The 17,694-nt window shown below is 41.4% G+C and overlaps 2 protein-coding genes across 2 annotated transcripts; one reads left to right on the top strand and one right to left on the bottom strand.

Moving 5' to 3' along the window:
- Positions 10,335-13,797, top strand: LOC8082831 (RAP domain-containing protein, chloroplastic). The gene is made up of 3 exons (XM_002457138.2): positions 10,335-12,313; positions 12,427-12,509; positions 13,339-13,797. The coding sequence occupies exons 1-3, from the start codon at positions 10,546-10,548 to the stop codon at positions 13,408-13,410; spliced, it is 1,923 nt and encodes a 640-aa protein (XP_002457183.1). The 5' UTR covers positions 10,335-10,545; the 3' UTR covers positions 13,411-13,797.
- LOC8084340 (PRA1 family protein F3) lies at positions 14,274-17,636 on the bottom strand. Its single transcript, XM_002454961.2, has 2 exons — positions 16,853-17,636; positions 14,274-14,695 (listed from the first exon to the last, which is right to left on the bottom strand). Exon 1 carries the CDS (start codon positions 17,429-17,431, stop codon positions 16,853-16,855), a length of 579 nt encoding a protein of 192 aa, XP_002455006.1. The 5' UTR covers positions 17,432-17,636; the 3' UTR covers positions 14,274-14,695.

The following is a 17,694-nucleotide window of genomic DNA, read 5'->3' as shown; positions in this document are numbered from 1 at the left end:
AAATGAAATTTTACATCGTTTGGAAATAATGTGAGCCCTCCGTTAAAATAGAAAGAACTGGTTTAGAAATAGAAAGAACTATATAGAGAAGGAAATTAAGTTGTGGGCTAGGAACCTAGGAATTAATAAAATGTATTGACCAGAACTGGTTTCTGATTAAATTTGAAGAGTAGTATTTTGACGTTGAGGAGCTGCTTGAATCAAGAAAAAGGAACGGCTTCGTGAACTCGTACTACGTGAAGATACGCCGCAGAGGAGTTCCTCCGTTTGCAAGAACAGCGTGCGACCTCCGGGCGGATCTGGAGCGCCGGAGGAGGAGGCGTCCGTCTGTTGTTCTAGCTGCTCCGGCGACCAAAGGGCGAACCCGGCCGCCGTGTTGCTTGCGTACGTTGCGTCTGCCGCCTGCCATGCTAGCTAGCTTGTTCCTGAGCGTGACGACGCAGTGGCATGCGTGTTGTGTTCGTGGCTGCTGCTGCTCTGTATCCGCATGGCCGGCCGCATTCTAAAACCGACCACCGGGGCGGGGAGCCGTGCAGAATCAATCCGTCCGTCCAGCGATTGCGATCTCCCTGCAGTGAGATTGCCGCTGTCTCCTCGTCGCTGTCCCGCCCTGTCCGACGACGACGACCCCTGCATGCTTCTCGGGAAAAAGAAAAAGAAAAAGGAAAACGTGCTTGTTCTTGCTTCATGTATGATGACTCTCGTGCTGCTGATCGAGCTGCCTTGAATTACCCCTGCCCTGCCCTGCCCTGCATGCTGGGAGGCGGCGACAAAGATCTCACGAAGCAGTTCGGGAAACTGGGTTAGGGAGCTGAGAATCTATACAGTAGGAAGTACTAAACTACGGTTGATTAACCTGTAATGGGAGGAACCTGTGGTTTCACCCGAGCACCGTAACCAAGCTCATTTATACAAATTAAATGAATATGTGTATTGAATATTGACGAATCAGTGTGATGTTGGACAAAGTTAACATCCAAATATATATACTGCACATATTCTAATCGTTAATTTAACCACTGCACAACAAGTCTAGCAAAATCAGTGCATTTACGCTTCTTTTTTCTTCATCAGCAAATACAAACCTCGTTTGTTGGATTTTTTTTTCAGATAGTCATGAGGGATTATATAGCAAAATCAACCAATTAGTAAAAAATCAATAAACTTTAAAACTTCTGTCAATTTTCTATTTTGAAAGTTTTTATGTTTAGCTCTCCGGGTGAAAAGTTTTTGGTACTGTAGCACTTTCGTTTATATTTAGAAATTATTATCCAACTATAAACTAAATAGGCTCAAAAAATTCGTCTCGCAAATTACAGGTAAATTATACAATTAGTTAATTTTTTATCTATATTTAATGTTTTATGTATGTGTCGTAAGATTCGATGTGACGGAAATTCTTGAAAAGTTTTTAGATTTCGGGTGTAACTAAACAAGGCCTATAGGGTGTGTTAGGTTCTCTTCCCCACCAAGTTTGGCTAGCAAAAGCAAACCAGGCCAGCCCAAACTTGGCTCCACTAATGCAAGGTGCTTGTGTTTGGTTTTTCTTGCACTAATGGAGCCTGGCTTGTGTAAATCATGTTTGATTCCCTGACTAGCTTGGATAGAATCACCATATCTAAACATGGGTAAGCTTACACTCATTGGAGCAATTCGTCGAACAGCTGCAGGGCAGCAACCATCGCCATGCCTGCATCGTCGAATAGGGAGCTCTAGCCGCATCGCATCAACTTCCGCCGCTCCACGTGAGATCCAGAAGAGAAAAAGAAGAAGACATCAGCATGTGACCTCCACCGAGCTGCCATGGAAGGTCCGCATGAGAGGAAGTGGAGCATGGAGTGGAAGTGGGCTCGTCCTCCTCCATGCTGTTGAGTGGAAGAAGAGTCGGAGCAGGCGCCGTGAGAAGAGGCGATCCTCGTCCTCGTAGACCTGACCGACCACGACAGGTACAGAGATGGCCGACAGTGGGAACATGACGCTCCCTCTTCCTCCTCCCCCTTCCCTCTCATCCTCCACCTCGATATCAGTAGGAGATTGACGCGCGCACGTGGTAGGAGATTGGACCAGCTGTGGGAACTTGACGCCGCGCGCGATAGGGAAGAGCGGTTGGCGTCACAACGATAGGAAGAGCAGTCGCTAGCGAGGGGATGGCGAGCTCCTCCTCCTTCATGATGGTGACCTCTAGCCATGGTTCTCGCTTGAGGACCCTGGCCACGCACGGAGGAAGGGGAAGGAAGGGCCTCGGCCGTCGTTGAGGAAGTAGCATCGGGCCGAAGGAAGAAGGCGTGAATGTGGAGGTGAAGGGGCGAGGGACAAAGAGGTGAACGGATGCGGCGAGTGGAGGAGCCATGAGAGGACCGAGTGCGGTCGGTGACTAGATGTCACGACACACTCGCGGGGAGCCGGCCAGAGCCTGGCTTCAGAAGAAACACCAACCTGGTGTTTCTACTTAGGCCTGGCTCTGGTTGTACGGCATTGGTGCAGCTGATTCCTCTTAGGGCTAATCTAGTAACTCCAATGACCCCCTCGGAATGACCGACTTTTTTTGAGGCAAGCAATTTATGGACATGCCATTTTAATTGGCCAATTATAGTTCTTCATAGGGGACTTTTCATCTCTAGGTTTGGCTCCCTCTTACTTCCAAATTAGGCTTTAGCCAAATACAAAATATTTTTCACCAGCTTATACACATAACTGGCTAGAACAAAGAATATGTCATGCTACATGGGCTCTCTACCTCCCCTAGGGCACAACCGAGGCAACCGCCACTGTCGTAGGCTCCTGCCTCCACCATTGCTGGTCTCCCTCCCTTCCCCCTCTGACAACTTGTCAAGGATCCATCTCTCTAATAGTTTTCTAGTAGATCGAGTCCTGTTAGGATTAGGGTCTCTCTATGCTATTAGGGATTTGTCTCATCCTCCTTTTTCTGCAACGGTAAAGAGGTAGGGTGGATTTGGTTTCTCCACGATGACATTATCAACTTCCTCATCATAACGATATAGAGAATTAGGTTTTCGATCAGCAAGATCAAGGCGGAAATGATGTTGCCCCTGTGGAATAATTTTCTCTAGTCTTCTCTATTTTGTTGTGGTTAGATCTAGTCATGATGAAGAACTAGTGAGGAAGTCTGCCCCTCAAACTGATTACTTGTATTGAGTTGGGAAGTTTGAGATCGGTTTTCCTTATTCTTTGGAGGCAGAAAGAAGAAGGAAAACATAAGAAAGAAGAAGAGTTTATGCTCAACTTTGCCTACAGGAATATTGATCGTTCTTTATTGGAGCCCTTTTCTTGAGTGTTTGTCTTTGCGGTCATCCATATGAATTTTCATGTATGTTCGAGATTGAGATTTGGAACATACGAAGTGTGGGTACAATGTAGATGAAATTGAAGAACAGTTTTTGGGTATACATATTGTGCCAGAGTGTTTGCAACATGATGATGTATTTAACTATAATTATATATATATATATATATATATATAGTCTCAAAAGCAAAGAATAAGTCGGGCAAAAAACATTAAATGGTTGGCTTAATTATAGTTTGAATACTTCAAGGAGTATTTGAGAAGGACACATAGATTCTGGCCTTGCTTGGTGGGTGTCTAAGATTTTTGGGGCACGTGACGAGATCTCTATCGTATCGCTTTGCACAAGAACATATATACTGCAGTTTTAATTGCATAGGGTGTTAGAATACTAATAAAAAACAAATTAGAGAATTCGTCAAAAATTCACGAAATAAATTTATTAAATCTAATTAATTCGTCATTAGCATATGAGTTACTGTAGTACTTTATTGTCAAATTATATACTAATTAGACTTAAAAAATTCAAAAGTAGTCGCAATCACTACTAAAAACTTTTAGGATGGGTTTTGAAAACCTCTTCGGAGACGGTTGGCCGGTGGCTCGCCTCGGGTTAATCGTAGTCAGGCTATCGACCCAGCAACCGCCTCAGTTAACAACATAATGTAACCACCTCAAATCATCATCGGTGGTTGCCCTAAACCAACCGCCTTCGTTAATGGATTAATTGAGGCGGTTGACGTAAACCAACAACCTCTGTTAATTGTTATTAACTGAGGTGGACACTTAAAGCAACTGTCTCCATTAACTAATTAATCAAGGTGGGCGTCTTAAGATGTCCATCTCAGTTAATGATTACAACAAAAATAATTCATAACAGTTTCATATGAACTCGAATGAAGATAAATTTGATATCAAAATTGTAGCCCTTGACTAGATCTACAACTTTGTAGTTGAAAAGTTTTTTAATTAAAATTGTTGAGGGTCCCAAAATACTATTGTAAGTGCACATATTTTGAAATTTAAAATTTAAAATTATCAAACAATCTTAGAGAGGTCTATACAAAAGTTATAGTCCTCACTAGAACTTACAACCTTATAGTTGAAATTTTTTAAATTTGATGTTTAGTATCCCAATATAAGATTACAAAATATTAATATAAAAGATATCATTATATATATAACATTATGTATGTATTCATACTTGTTTATCGGTTTGAGTATGTTCATATACTTATATTAAGATACTCTAGATCTTACCTTGCGAAAAATTTTCAAAGGAATTCATATTTTTTAAAATATTAATAAAAATTTCACTAATGCAGTATATATAATAAGTATAACCACATACTCTATGTATGCATGCATACTTAACATATATACTACCTCAGATGGTTTAGTATGATCATATACTTCGTATACATACACTTCATCGGGCCATATACGCTCTAAATCTAGAGATATACACATGGAAGTAACTACTACTGGGAGTAAAAAAATTATCCTATATATATATATATGAGTGTGTTGTGTAGTGGTAGAGATGTAGTAGTGTTGAGTGGCAGGTCATAAGTTTTAATTTTCTAAAGTTGCAAGTTTTTAGTTCCAAGTTTCTTTTTGGAGAACAGATTCTATAGTTTGTTTTTTATTAGTATTCAAATATTCCATGTAACATTCTTATGTGACACTTTACGTCTAAACAAGGTGTGCATGACAACTTCAAACCATAATTAGCGTACTTTAGCAACAAAATTATATCAAACATCCCCTAAAGCTTTCCTCGTCATTTTTAATAGAATTTCAATTTGTTAGGACTCTTAATCTGTTCAGTTCATATGAAGCTTTGGCATGTATCCATGATTTTTGTGTTATAGGTATATGTCAAAACTCGTCACCTTTCTTGATTTTTCGACTCATCACTGAATATTGATTACACAACCAATGATGAAACCAATGTCAGATCCATTCAAAAAAAATCCGGATATATATCTTCCTGGGTGGCCTAATTCTTTGGTGTTGAATAACAAAAAGGAAGTCAGAGTCTTACATATGAGATAACGATTTATCAGGGAAGATCATTAACTGCTTGCAGAAATAATGTTAAGTAGCAAAAGCCTAAGTGAGCTTCTAGAAGTACACACCTACTACTAAGTGAGCTTCTAGAAGTATACTTTTTCTTAACTCATGCAAGGTGTGTCAAGCAACGTCGTCATTTTAGTATAACAAATTAACAACAACGAGATGATATCAATGAAGGCAATTTGACACCAGATCAGCCACATGGGAATAATTTAATAAAATAAAATAAAAACAATCGATCTATTTAAAAATAACGAGTTGCGTTGCTACATCATTTCTCAAGATCACAGGCATACACACACGTATATAGGGTCACAATTAATTAATAACGGCATATGAATCGAACAAAGCCAATCTAATCGCTAGACAACCTAAACTCTTAAGTACCAATAGACTATCGGGTACAACAAGACAAACAAACACTCCTTCAATTCATTCTAGCTTCGTCACTGTGCCGGTTGGTACAACAATGAATAGTATAATAGGCTACCGGCATACAATGGCATTAGGCAGTTTGGGAATTATTGTTGTCCTTCCGAGAAGATTTTCTTCACATCCATTTGGTGCGCTCCTTGTTAGAGTCCATTCATCCAGCATTCTCATAAAAATATTGTACATGTTGGCCTATATATGTTTAAAATATAATGTGCAAGTAGCTAGCAAGAGAGCAATTTGACATCTAGTCTTACTTTAATAATTAGGGAGAATTGGCTGTGGGACATGCAGAATGGTGGCTATTTGCCAGCAGACACTAGAAAAAATTAGATTGCTCAAAGACACTCCGTTTCTTGTCAAATTTGCTGGTGGACACTACGTCTAATCAAACATTATTACAAAATAGATATAAAATCATATACGTGCGAGAAAATTATACTATAAATTTTTTTACACTCTACATGATAAGAACTATAATGTAAAAATATTATTTTGCACTGAAATGACCATTTTGCCCCTCTTCATAAATAGACAAAGATAACCATGGTTAATTAGTTAATATATTAATAAGATACTAAAAATACTAAACAATATTTTTACACTATACTTCTCATCATGTAGAGTGTAAAAAAATTTATAGTATAATTTTCTAGCACTTATATGATTTTATATCTATTTTGTAATAATGTTTGATTAGACGTAGTGTCCGCCAGCAAATTTGACAAGAAACGGAGTGTCTTTGAGCAATCTAATTTTTCCTAGTGTCCGCCGGCAAATGGCCACCATTCTGCATGTCCCACGACCAATTCTCCCTAATTATTAAAAAATGATTAGCTGAAATATGAAGGTACAGCAGTTTACGCACGACTTTGATATTTATGTGCACATAGAGTTTACACTAATACCTGCATATAAAGTGATATTCATATACTGACTTGATTTATTTAGTTATCATCGCTCTTTCATAGATGCGAGAAATTATGAGAATAGAATTGTTCGACACTATATTCTGTATATGGTCCTCAACAGTTTTTATACGCATGCATTTGGAATCCAAAAGGCTACGAATAAAGGCCAGATACATAAGATATTCACGTACACGAGAAATTTGATTCGAAGCGCATGTATGCTTAGTTGCTTACGTACACTATTTTTTTTAGGATCACGTACATGATTATATTTTTTATTAGGGGGTTCACTGACCGTTTAGGTGATTCATTTGTATCTACATGATAAGAAAAGTCCACATTAACCCCTCAACTTTTATGAAATTTTTTTCCTCCCAAAACTCCAAAACCCCGTAAAATACCTCCCTTAACTTTTAAAATCGCTCATCTTACCTTTTTGGCCCAATTATAAGCGTTTTTAAGGCATTTTTATAATTTTCTTTTTTATTTATTTCGGTTACTTTTTTAAAAAAAATCAAAGTAAATCATAGAAAAATAATAAAATATAAAATCAAACTTTTTGGATCTCTACATGAGAATATCTAAATAGCGAACATATAATATGATATGTTTTAGTATAAAGTTTTTGTTCTAGCTTTAGATCTATGTTTTTTTAATTAAATAGAATAATTCATAGTTGCAGTTTCTAGGTCCAATTGTAAAATTTTTACGGTGTGCTAATTATTGTATGCTTAAACTATAATAAAAAATGAATACTCATTTTTGTGGTAAAATGATTCATAGATTTTATTTAGTTTTATGTTTGTTAAATATAAATACATCTACAACTAAGCTATACATGATCGAATGAGTATGAAATTTCAGTACAAGTTCAGTCATATAGTAATTAGCCCACTAAAGAATTTTATCATAATTGGACCATAAAAACTGTAGCTATGAATTATTCCAATAAATTACAGAAAAGCATAGAACTAAAGCTGCAGCAAAAACTTTTTACTAACGTATACTCATGTGAAGTCCAACAAAATTAGATTTTTATTTTATGATTTTTCTGTGATTTACTATGATTTTTTAAAGATTCAGTCAAAATAAATAAAAATAAAAAAATAAAAACACCTTCAAAACTGTTTATAATGGGGTTAGGGAGGTAAGATGAATGGTTTTGAAAGTTGAGGAAGGTGTTTTATCTAGTTTTAAAGTTTAGGGAAAAAGTCTACATAGCCCCCCAAACTATCTAGGGTGGACTAGTTCACCCCCCGAACTATAAAACCGGATATTCTACTCCCTGAACTTTCAAAACCGGTCAAATAACCCCATAGAGTGGTTTTGGATGGTGATTTTGTCTTTTTCTTTTTTATTTATTTCCGCTAAATCTTTGAAAAATCATAAAAAATCATAAAAAAATTATAAAATGAAAATTTCAATTTTGTTGGACTTCTGATGAGTAGATCTACACAGTGAATATATAATATGGTATACTTTAGTATAAAGTTTTTGTTGTAGCTTTAAATCTATATTTTTCTGTAATTAAATCGAATAATGGATATATGCAGTTCCTATTATCCAATTATGGTGAAATTTTTATGGTGGGCTCATTATTGTATGCTTGAATTATGGTAAAAGTTTCATACCCAGTGGATCACGTATAACTTAGTTATCAATTTATTTAGCTTTATTCTTGTTAAATCTATGTTTTATTTATAACTAAGTTATACTCGATCCAATGAGTATCAAATTTTTACCACAGTTCAAGCATACAATAATGAGCCCACCATAAAACTTTTACCACAATTGGACCACAGGAACTGTATATATGAATTATTCAAATTAATTACAGAAAAACATAGATTTAAAGCTACAACAAAAAATTTGTACTAAATTATACCTTCTTATATATTTACTATGTAGATCAACTCATCAGAAGTCCAACAAAATTAAAATTTTCATTTTATGATTTTTTTATGATTGATTATGATTTTTCAAAAATTTAGCAAAAATAAAAAAAAAAGACAAAACCACCATTCAAAACCACTCGAAGGGGTTATTTGACCGGTTTTGAAAGTTCAAGGGGTAGAATATCCGGTTTCATAGTTCGGGGGGTAAAGTAGTCCGCCCTAGATAGTTTGGGGTTTATGTAGACTTTTTCCTAAAGTTTAGAGAAGAAAAACAGACTTTCGTAAAAGTTGAAGGAGATAATGTGGACTTTTTTCCATTATAAACGTGGCTGCAGGTTCAGTAGCCGAGAACGAGAACAATTACAAGCCCAACGAGTGAAGAGGCCATGGTGCGAAGATCGGCTCGGCCCAGCAAGGTAATGAGCAAGCCCATTAATTACAGAAACTCGTTCGGTTCGTGCAGGGCCGTGTGACACCCACGCACATTCATGTGCATGCACAAATTACATGTATCCGTATATGCATATTGGGGGTTTGCAAAATAGGCCTTGTTCGGTTCGCAAAATTTTTTGGATTTCGACATTGTAGCACTTTCGTTTTTATTTAACAAACATTGTCTAATCATGGAGTAACTAGACTTAAAAGATTCGTCTCGTGATTTACAGATAAACTGTGCAATTAGTTTTTGTTTTCATGTATATTTAATGCACCATACATGTGCTGCAAGATTCGATGGAATGAAGAATCTTGAAAATTTTTGGAAATTAAACAAGGACATAGTCTACCACAATGTGCAAGTTCCCACCATGAATGTCTAGTGCCACCACTTAACGACTAGATACTGAACCACTTCAAACATTGATGCTATCTCTTTATTCAAAATATCAGACAAGAAATGGCCATGGTCATTACAATCAAATCGTCGAAGTTCGATTTCTCTTCTTTCTACCATTGCTCAAGGAAATCATCTTCATCATCAATAAACATCATCTGCAGCAGAATTGTCAACATAATCATACTGAAGCAACATAATCATCATGAGTGAAATCATCTACATTATCAACGTAATCAAAAGCAGCCAACATAACACACACATGCACTCTTGCATTCTCTCAAGTTCATATATGAAGTAAAAAAGGATAAAGGACGAAGCAGTAGCATTGCAGAGGAAGGGCGAGGCCAGTGCTAGGACAATGGTTGAGGGTAGGGAGGGGCGCGTTGAGAAGGGAGGAGCCGTCTAGGAGGCGGCATAATAGGAGCGGAGTCACATGAGAGGCGATATTGTATGTCTCATTTTTAAGAGATATCCATTTTATCTTAAATTATAAGTTATTTTAAGAATTTTGAAGAGTCAAAATATCTCAAGTTTGATCAAAATTATATAATAATATAATAATATTTATGATACTAACTAAATATTATTATGTTCTTCATAGTATATCTATTTAATGTTATAAGTTTTTGTAATTTTTTACGTAATTTTGATTAAACTTAATATTTTGATCTTTTAAGTTTTTTAGAATGACTTATAATTTGAGATATGGAGGGAGTAGATAATAAGAATCTAGTTGATCTTTCAAAATTGAGTTTGAGGATCAGAGCTCGCTAGATTGCCTTAAGCAGCACAATCCTGCCCGTTACTTGGTTCGACAGCGTGCATCGCGGCCGTACGTTGCTTTCCAGCCTTATCCAATATTATCACATCACGGGTCGCGCGAACTCCGCTGAAGCCTTTCAAATCTTCCCAATCTCGTGCGCTCCGACGAGGCTCCGGCGGCCACATCGGCGCGCCCAGCGCGGTGGCAGCGGAGACCAAGTGTGAGGCTGTGACGGCGAGGAGCTTATCCTGTGTAGCGCGGCTGTGCGCGAGGCGAGCACGTCCGGAAGCGGCGCATTTCCCGATCGCAGCCGACGCCGAGCAGGAATGGAAGCTGCAATACCCCTCGGGCTCGCCCTTCCCCGAGGCAGCACCGGCATCTGCAGCTTCTCCGTACTGCTCAACTCCGCGACCAAGCCCAACCTCAGCTGCTTCGGCAGGGTCCCCGGAAAGCTCCCGCTTTTCCCGTCCCGCGCCGTCTCCGAGGACCGCGCCGACGCCACGCCGCAGTGGCAACTCGACTTTCTTGGGGCGAGCGCGGTGACCCCCGACACGCCTGAGGACGAGGATGAGGAGGACCTCCTCCCAGCCGAGGCCACCGACTGGTGCGTCCGCGCGCGCCGCTCTGCCCTGCGCTCCATCGAGGAGCGGGGCCTCGCGCCCTCGCTGCAGCGGATGGTGTCACCGCCCAAGAAGAAGAAAAAGAAGAAGACTGCCAAGAAGAAAGAACTCAAGAAGGCGGCCGCCGAGCTCAAGCGCCGCAATAAGCAGGTGGATGACGCAGAGGGAGACGAAGATGACGACGATGATGTCGTTGATGATTTGCAGAACATGGACGACCTGGAGCTCCGGGTCGCACAGTTCGCCGACGGCATGTTCGACGAAAAGCGCCAGAGAAACAGGGAGACCTTCGTCCAGACCTTGTCCAGGTTCTCGGCCGCACCTTCCAACCGGAGCAAAGAGGTGTCCTTGAACCGCTCCATCGTCCAGGCGCAAACTGCCAACGAGGTGCTGGACCTCACCGCAGAGGTGATCACCGCTGTCGCCAAGGGTCTCAGCCCCTCGCCGCTCACGCCGCTCAACATCGCCACTGCGCTCCACCGCATAGCGAGGAACATGGAGGCGGTGTCCATGATGCAGACGCACCGGCTTGCCTTTGCACGCCAGAGGGACATGTCCATGCTCGTGGGTCTGGCCATGGTGGCCCTGCCAGAGTGCTCGCCGCAGGGTGTCTCCAACATCGCCTGGGCTTTGTCCAAGATTGGTGGTGACCTGCTATACCTGCCGGAGATGGATCGGATAGCTGATGTGGCCATGTCCAAGGTTCAAGACTTCAATGCACAGAACGTTGCCAATGTTGCAGGAGCATTCGCTTCCATGCGCCAATCAGCACCGGGGCTTTTTTCAGCACTGGCCCTGAGAGCTGCACAAATACTGCAGACATTCAAGGAGCAAGAGCTTGCTCAATTCTTGTGGGGTTGTGCTTCTCTAAATGAGTGCCCCCATCCCCTGCTTGATGCACTGGATACTGCTTTTCAGAACGATACCAGTTTTCAGTGCCATGTATCTGATTTAAAATCAAGCGCGCATCAGAGTTCAGCAGAAGAAGAACTTTCTGGTGGAGAAGATGGTAGCACTAGCAGTGCCCGTACACTGAACTTCAGCCGAGATCAGGTTGGGAATATTGCTTGGTCCTATGCTGTCATTGGGCAAATGGACCGTCCATTCTTTTCACATATGTGGAAAACTCTGAGTCAATTCGAAGAGCAAAGAGTTTCCGATCAGTATAGAGAAGACATGATGTTTGCTTCACAAGTTTACCTGGCAAACCAGTCTTTGAAGCTTGAATACCGAGATCTTGGACTGTGCTTAAGAAGTGATCTTGAGGAGAAAGTAACAAAAGCTGGAAAGAGCAAAAGGTTCAATCAGAAGACAACCTCTTCATTTCAAAAGGAGGTTGGCCGTCTTCTCTATAGTACAGGGCATGAGTGGGTTAGAGAATATGCAATCGATGGTTACACTGTTGATGCCGTGTTAGTTGATGAGAAGCTTGCATTTGAGATAGATGGGCCAACACACTTCTCTAGGAATTTAGGTATGCTTCTGTTGCTTTTGTGTGCCATCCTGATGGAGCTACAGGCTGACATTTTCATCAACATCCTTCTGAAATATCAAAGAAGAAACTAATGAAGTGTGCTGATTTTGCAGGTACACCATTAGGCCACACAGCATTTAAACGACGCTACATTACTGCTTCTGGGTGGAAGTTGGTTTCCTTGTCTCTTCAAGAGGTTAGTCATATGCTCATGGTCATATGTGACACTAATCAGTAGCCATTATGAATTTGCTATAAACTGGTTATGGTTTGCAATTATTTTTGGAGTATTCTACTGTACTGTTAGAGTATGTTTGGGGCCTCTTGGGCCTGGGTTGGCGGCATAGCTCATTAGTGTTAGGGTTAGTTAGAGATAAAGATAAGGGTCGCTTACTTAGGAGTCAAGTAAGCCTTGCTTGTAAGTCAAGTAAACCTCTCTATATAAGTAGAAGAGATGTATCAATCTAATCAAGCAAGAATTAAGAAGGAAAAAACTTCTCTTTGGCTCGGCCACGGGCAAGGTCCCCACCCGGCCTCTCACCCTCGCACTACAGTACTGTAGCTCCACGGGTACTGTAGTGCGGCGGTCGCCGTCGCTCCCCTCAACTCTCTCCCAATCCCAACAGCCATAACAGCCACCATAACATGTACCCTGAGGATTTTTCAAACCAGAGTTTCATAATAAAAAGTCTGAACTTACGCACATTAGAAATTAGTAACAAAGTTTTTTTTTCGAATCAAAGCACCACAAGTAATTTGCTTGAAAGCACTATGCGTTTATTTCAACACGCACTTAATTCCATTCTAAACTTCACACCTGATGTGCATTGTGTTACAATTTCCATTGATGCACGAACTCTCAACAAACTTTGTTACCAAGGAGTAGCGTAATATGTCACCACCCCTCATCAAGATTTGGACGTACACTGGGCTCTGGCTTGAATTTCAGTAGATTAACCGTCAGATAGCTGAAAGGTTTTCTTTTTGTTCTGAGACTTACCATGATTATTTTGTTTCCATTACAGTGGGAGGACCTACAAGGTGAGTTTGAACAATTGGAATATTTGAGGAGAATATTAGACATAGAAGCTGAATAAGCGCAACACTTTGGGCAGTGGAGAATAAGCAAGAAGGCATCTGCTTTTACAAGAGTACTCATTTTACAACCACACTGGCCTTCCCAAAAGTCCAGTCCACTTTCCTTGTACATTTTGTGAACCTGTCTCAAAACAGAAGTACTCTACTGAACCCTGGAAAGTTAGGAGTTAGCTGAGCATTGGTAATGAGAAATACAGTTTAAACTTCAAACTAATGTGTGCTATGTTAGTTTTCGGTGAGCTATTTTGTACCAGAGAAGATTGAAATAAAGTATTGCTAAAGCCAGGAATTCTTGAAATATCATTGCTTGTCAGCATATATGTATATCATACTATAAACAATGCAACGGGCAATAAACTCATTACAGAGGTTTCTGCACACTGCAACAGACTGTGTCGTGCTTTGCTGAGTTTGATTAGTCTGACATAACGATGAGACAAGCATGCATGTTCTGGAGATAAATACTTCCATTACATCAAATTACAAAAAGCTGACATCTTATTCAAAGCAAAATTTCAAAGAGGGTATAAATTTCTGATGTGTAAAATTTCGACGTGTGAGGGGTGTGTTGGTCGACGGGGCCGGAGGTCAGCGACCGCCGCTGGGAGCATGGGAGCCGGGAGGCATCGCCGCCTTCGCGCGAGATCTCCCACTTGGGGGGTGGGGGGCGGGGAGCACTTGGTAAAACTGCCCAGCCGAACCAACTGGGATACGGCCCAATCCTCCTAATCCCACATAGTTACTCCTCCCCGTTTCAAAATAAGTGACGTTTTTTATTTTTTTTTTGTATCTTGTTTGATCATTCATCTTATTTAACTTTTTATACAAATTATAAAATAAATAAATTATTATTATTCCCAGGTTCCCATGCTCAAAACCATGTTTGAAAGACACCACGTACAATAAAACCATGTTTTGAAATATCAACATTGCTTGCCTACATACATGGCGTCGATAAAATCTGAACACAGGTCCCTGGCATCACATTTCTCCAACTCAAAATGTACACTAGACTTCAGTTCGGATTTGATACACGTGAATGAGACGCTTTAAACGGGTCACAGAAGTGGGCGTGGAGAACAGGTTTAACAGCCCTGCATCGTGGCTGGATCCAAAACTTCCAATGGAACCGGCAGCAGGTGAATCACAATCAACAGGGGGCAGGTTCTTCATCGCAGATGAGATGGGGATGGCCCAACTTGCACAGCTGGAGGAATACTTGGAAACAGGGAGTCAGGACAGGAACAGGATCACAACAAGGCGCAGAATGGCCACATTCAGAACCTGCAAGACACAGATAGGACTTCTCTCAGTCTTCAAAACTCAAATTTGGTTTGTTGAGTGCTAAACTTAGTGAGAAAACAGAAAGAGAAATATCGTAAAAGATTGAACAGAATGTATTCAAATTTTGAAGCTCCCAACCACTTATGCTATTTTTTGTTGTGTCATAATTATCTTTGCTTTATTTGTCTCAGTTTACTACTGGATATAAGCTATAACATGAGAAGAGCAAGTGCAGAATCTGAGCCCATTACCAGGTCACTCTGTTCCTCTTTGGAAGATTCAAGTGGGAATGCTATGCGCAACATGGATTTGTTTTATTTATCATCTATTAAGTCAGCTTGGTAGGTGATCGATCAAACAAAGTTTATGTGATCCATTATTTAATAGTAATATGAGAGCAGGTCAATGAAATTCGATAAGACAATTCTCTGGATTCAGGAACGAGATTACTGACATTTCATTCCTGGGTTATTAGTGTCAGTCTTCAACAAAGAAGACATTATGGCACATTTAGAAAAGTATGTAACTAAACATCAGTGGTAACAGACTACTTTCACCCTCAACATAAATTTAGGCAAGGGTTGAAGAAATGTATTTGCTTAGGAAATCATCATAACACAGAAATATATCTGCAGACTGCAGCAAAAAGAGAATAAGCATAAATGACACCATGACCATGATGGATGTTAAAGATTTAAAGCAAGTCTAGAATGTATTTGAACAGTATAATTTTTCATGATGTAAGAATGCAATGGCCCATCACAATAAGGGAAAAGTACGTCAAAAATCTAATTATTAAGTTTCATAAGTTATGGCTGCTAGGAACTGAATAAATGAATTTGGAATACAAAATGCACATCTATCATCACGACAAAAAAATCTGGTTAATAGGCCCAGAAATAAATGACAGCTAGGAACTAGAAAAACGAAATTAGAACAACAGAAATGCTTCTCCAAGCAAGTCAGCACTCATGGAAACTAGACGGAATGAGCTTATATTCTAATTTTGAAGATTTGATCCCCTATGCAACATGTCAGGATTCAGCCCACCTAACAGCTAAGGCTATGTTCGTTTCCGTAGGAACAGACCGGGAATGGAGCGGAACAGTTCCTATCTAGTACAAATTTATGAATGAAATCTGTGACGGGGAATAGTTCCCGTGAAAACGAACGGGGCCTAAGCTGGTTCAATTCAGTGACAGGTTAGCTGTACCTTCCTAATGCCAGGAGAAGTAGGGAAGGAGCTGCCCCCAACTCCTTCCCAAACTACTAACTCTCAATAAAATTAGTACACCCTATTTGTCCAGGTTTATCAATTCAACAATCCCAAAACAGCTGCCTCACGTCCATGCCCTTTTGGCTGGCACTTTAAATGACCTTTAGGGCAAGCTGATAATAAAGAGATATAAAATTGGCAAAACAATAGGGACCAGGAGAAATATATTATAGATAGATGTGAAATGGATGACATGATTGCTAGAACTGTTTTTGAATGCATTTGGTTGGGTAAGGTTAAGAAGAAGGTGACAAGTGCTTGGAATCACAGTCTGTCTCCGCATATTCTCAATTGAACCTCATTGTACTAAAATTTTTCTCATTCTGATATGTTGCGCAGTCTCTTGGAGGTTTCTTCACTTTTTCTCTACAAAGTATTGACAAACCCGATACATAGAAATACAAGATGTCTCAATCTATGTTCGAAACGGAGCTGCCTATCAATCATCACTTTGGGGAATTCGTAGACTACGATGAGTGTAGGAACGATAGCGACTGACGATATAGCATAGGAAAGCCTTGATGGAGAGGCGATCTGTTTGACCATGGAATTCTATCCTTCAAGGAACTGATTAAAATCAGCACAATTATAAACTATTGCTCTTAAAATCAGCACAACTGCACATAAGTCACAGGCATGTATGAATTGGAGCTCCAATTGCACAAACGGCTGCTCTAATCTATCTGATGGATACAAGACAACTAAAATTCGTGGAAAGAGCAGAGAAGCAACGCTAAGACCGAATCATTCATAGCAAAGCAGTATGTGTAAACATTTGTGCTCGTGCAACGGCATGACAATTGACAGGAACACATTAACAAATCATCATACATCAGAGTAGCAGTAACGGTGACAATCAAGGAGAGGTGAGGATCTCACACCTAGTGCGACGGCTGCTGTGACACCGGCGCGTACCAGCGGTCGACCTCGTCTGCGGCGTTGTCGTCGGCCTTGTGCAGCGCGGCGTGCAGGAGGACGAGGACGAGGCCTATGCTCAGCGAGGAGAGGATGTTGGCGGTGGCGTCGGTGAGGAGGAGGAGGCCGAGCGTGATGACGGCGAGCGCGGCGAGGACGTAGCCGTCGGCGACGACGCGGCCGAAGAGGACGAGGGGCTCGTCGCGGAGGAAGTAGAGGACGAGCCAGGCGAGCATGCAGACGAGGAAGACGATGAGGGAGACGGGGTGCCAGAGGAGGGAGAGGAAGACGACGACGAGCACGACGATGGCGTAGTTCATGGCGAAGTGCGCGAGGTTGGCGCGCACGCGGAGGTACGCGTCGCCGAGGCTCGGGGGCAGGCCGACGGCGTGGACGTCCGCGAGCTCGCGCCAGGGCCGGCGCGTCGCCAGCGCCGAGGCGCCCCGGGCCTTGGCGCGCGAGATGAAGTCGAGCGGGGAGGCGCCGCCGAGTGACACCCCGCCGCCCGCGGAGGAGGAGGTGGGGATGGTGCCGTACTTGGACATGGCCGGCGGCGGCGGCGAGGTGCGGGGTGCGGAATTGGATCGGAGGAGGAAGGGGATCGGGGAAGGGGAAGCCGGCGGAAGCCGATGGGATCAACGAATGGGCAGGCACAGAGGGCAGAGCACGCGAGGGAGATGCGGCCTGCGGCTGCGGCTGCGGGGTTGGGGGTGCGATGCCGTACGGGACGGGGTCCAGTCCGGTGCCAGTTGCGCGACACGGGAACGTGAGTTCTTTTTTTTAAAAAAAAAATGGAACGTGAGTTTCC

Source organism: Sorghum bicolor, chromosome 3, assembly GCF_000003195.3.
Source record: "Sorghum bicolor cultivar BTx623 chromosome 3, Sorghum_bicolor_NCBIv3, whole genome shotgun sequence".
NCBI classification, from domain to species: Eukaryota; Viridiplantae; Streptophyta; class Magnoliopsida; order Poales; family Poaceae; genus Sorghum; species Sorghum bicolor.
The sequence above is the reverse complement of the archived record's forward strand: the minus strand, read 5'-3'. Positions and strand labels throughout refer to the sequence as shown.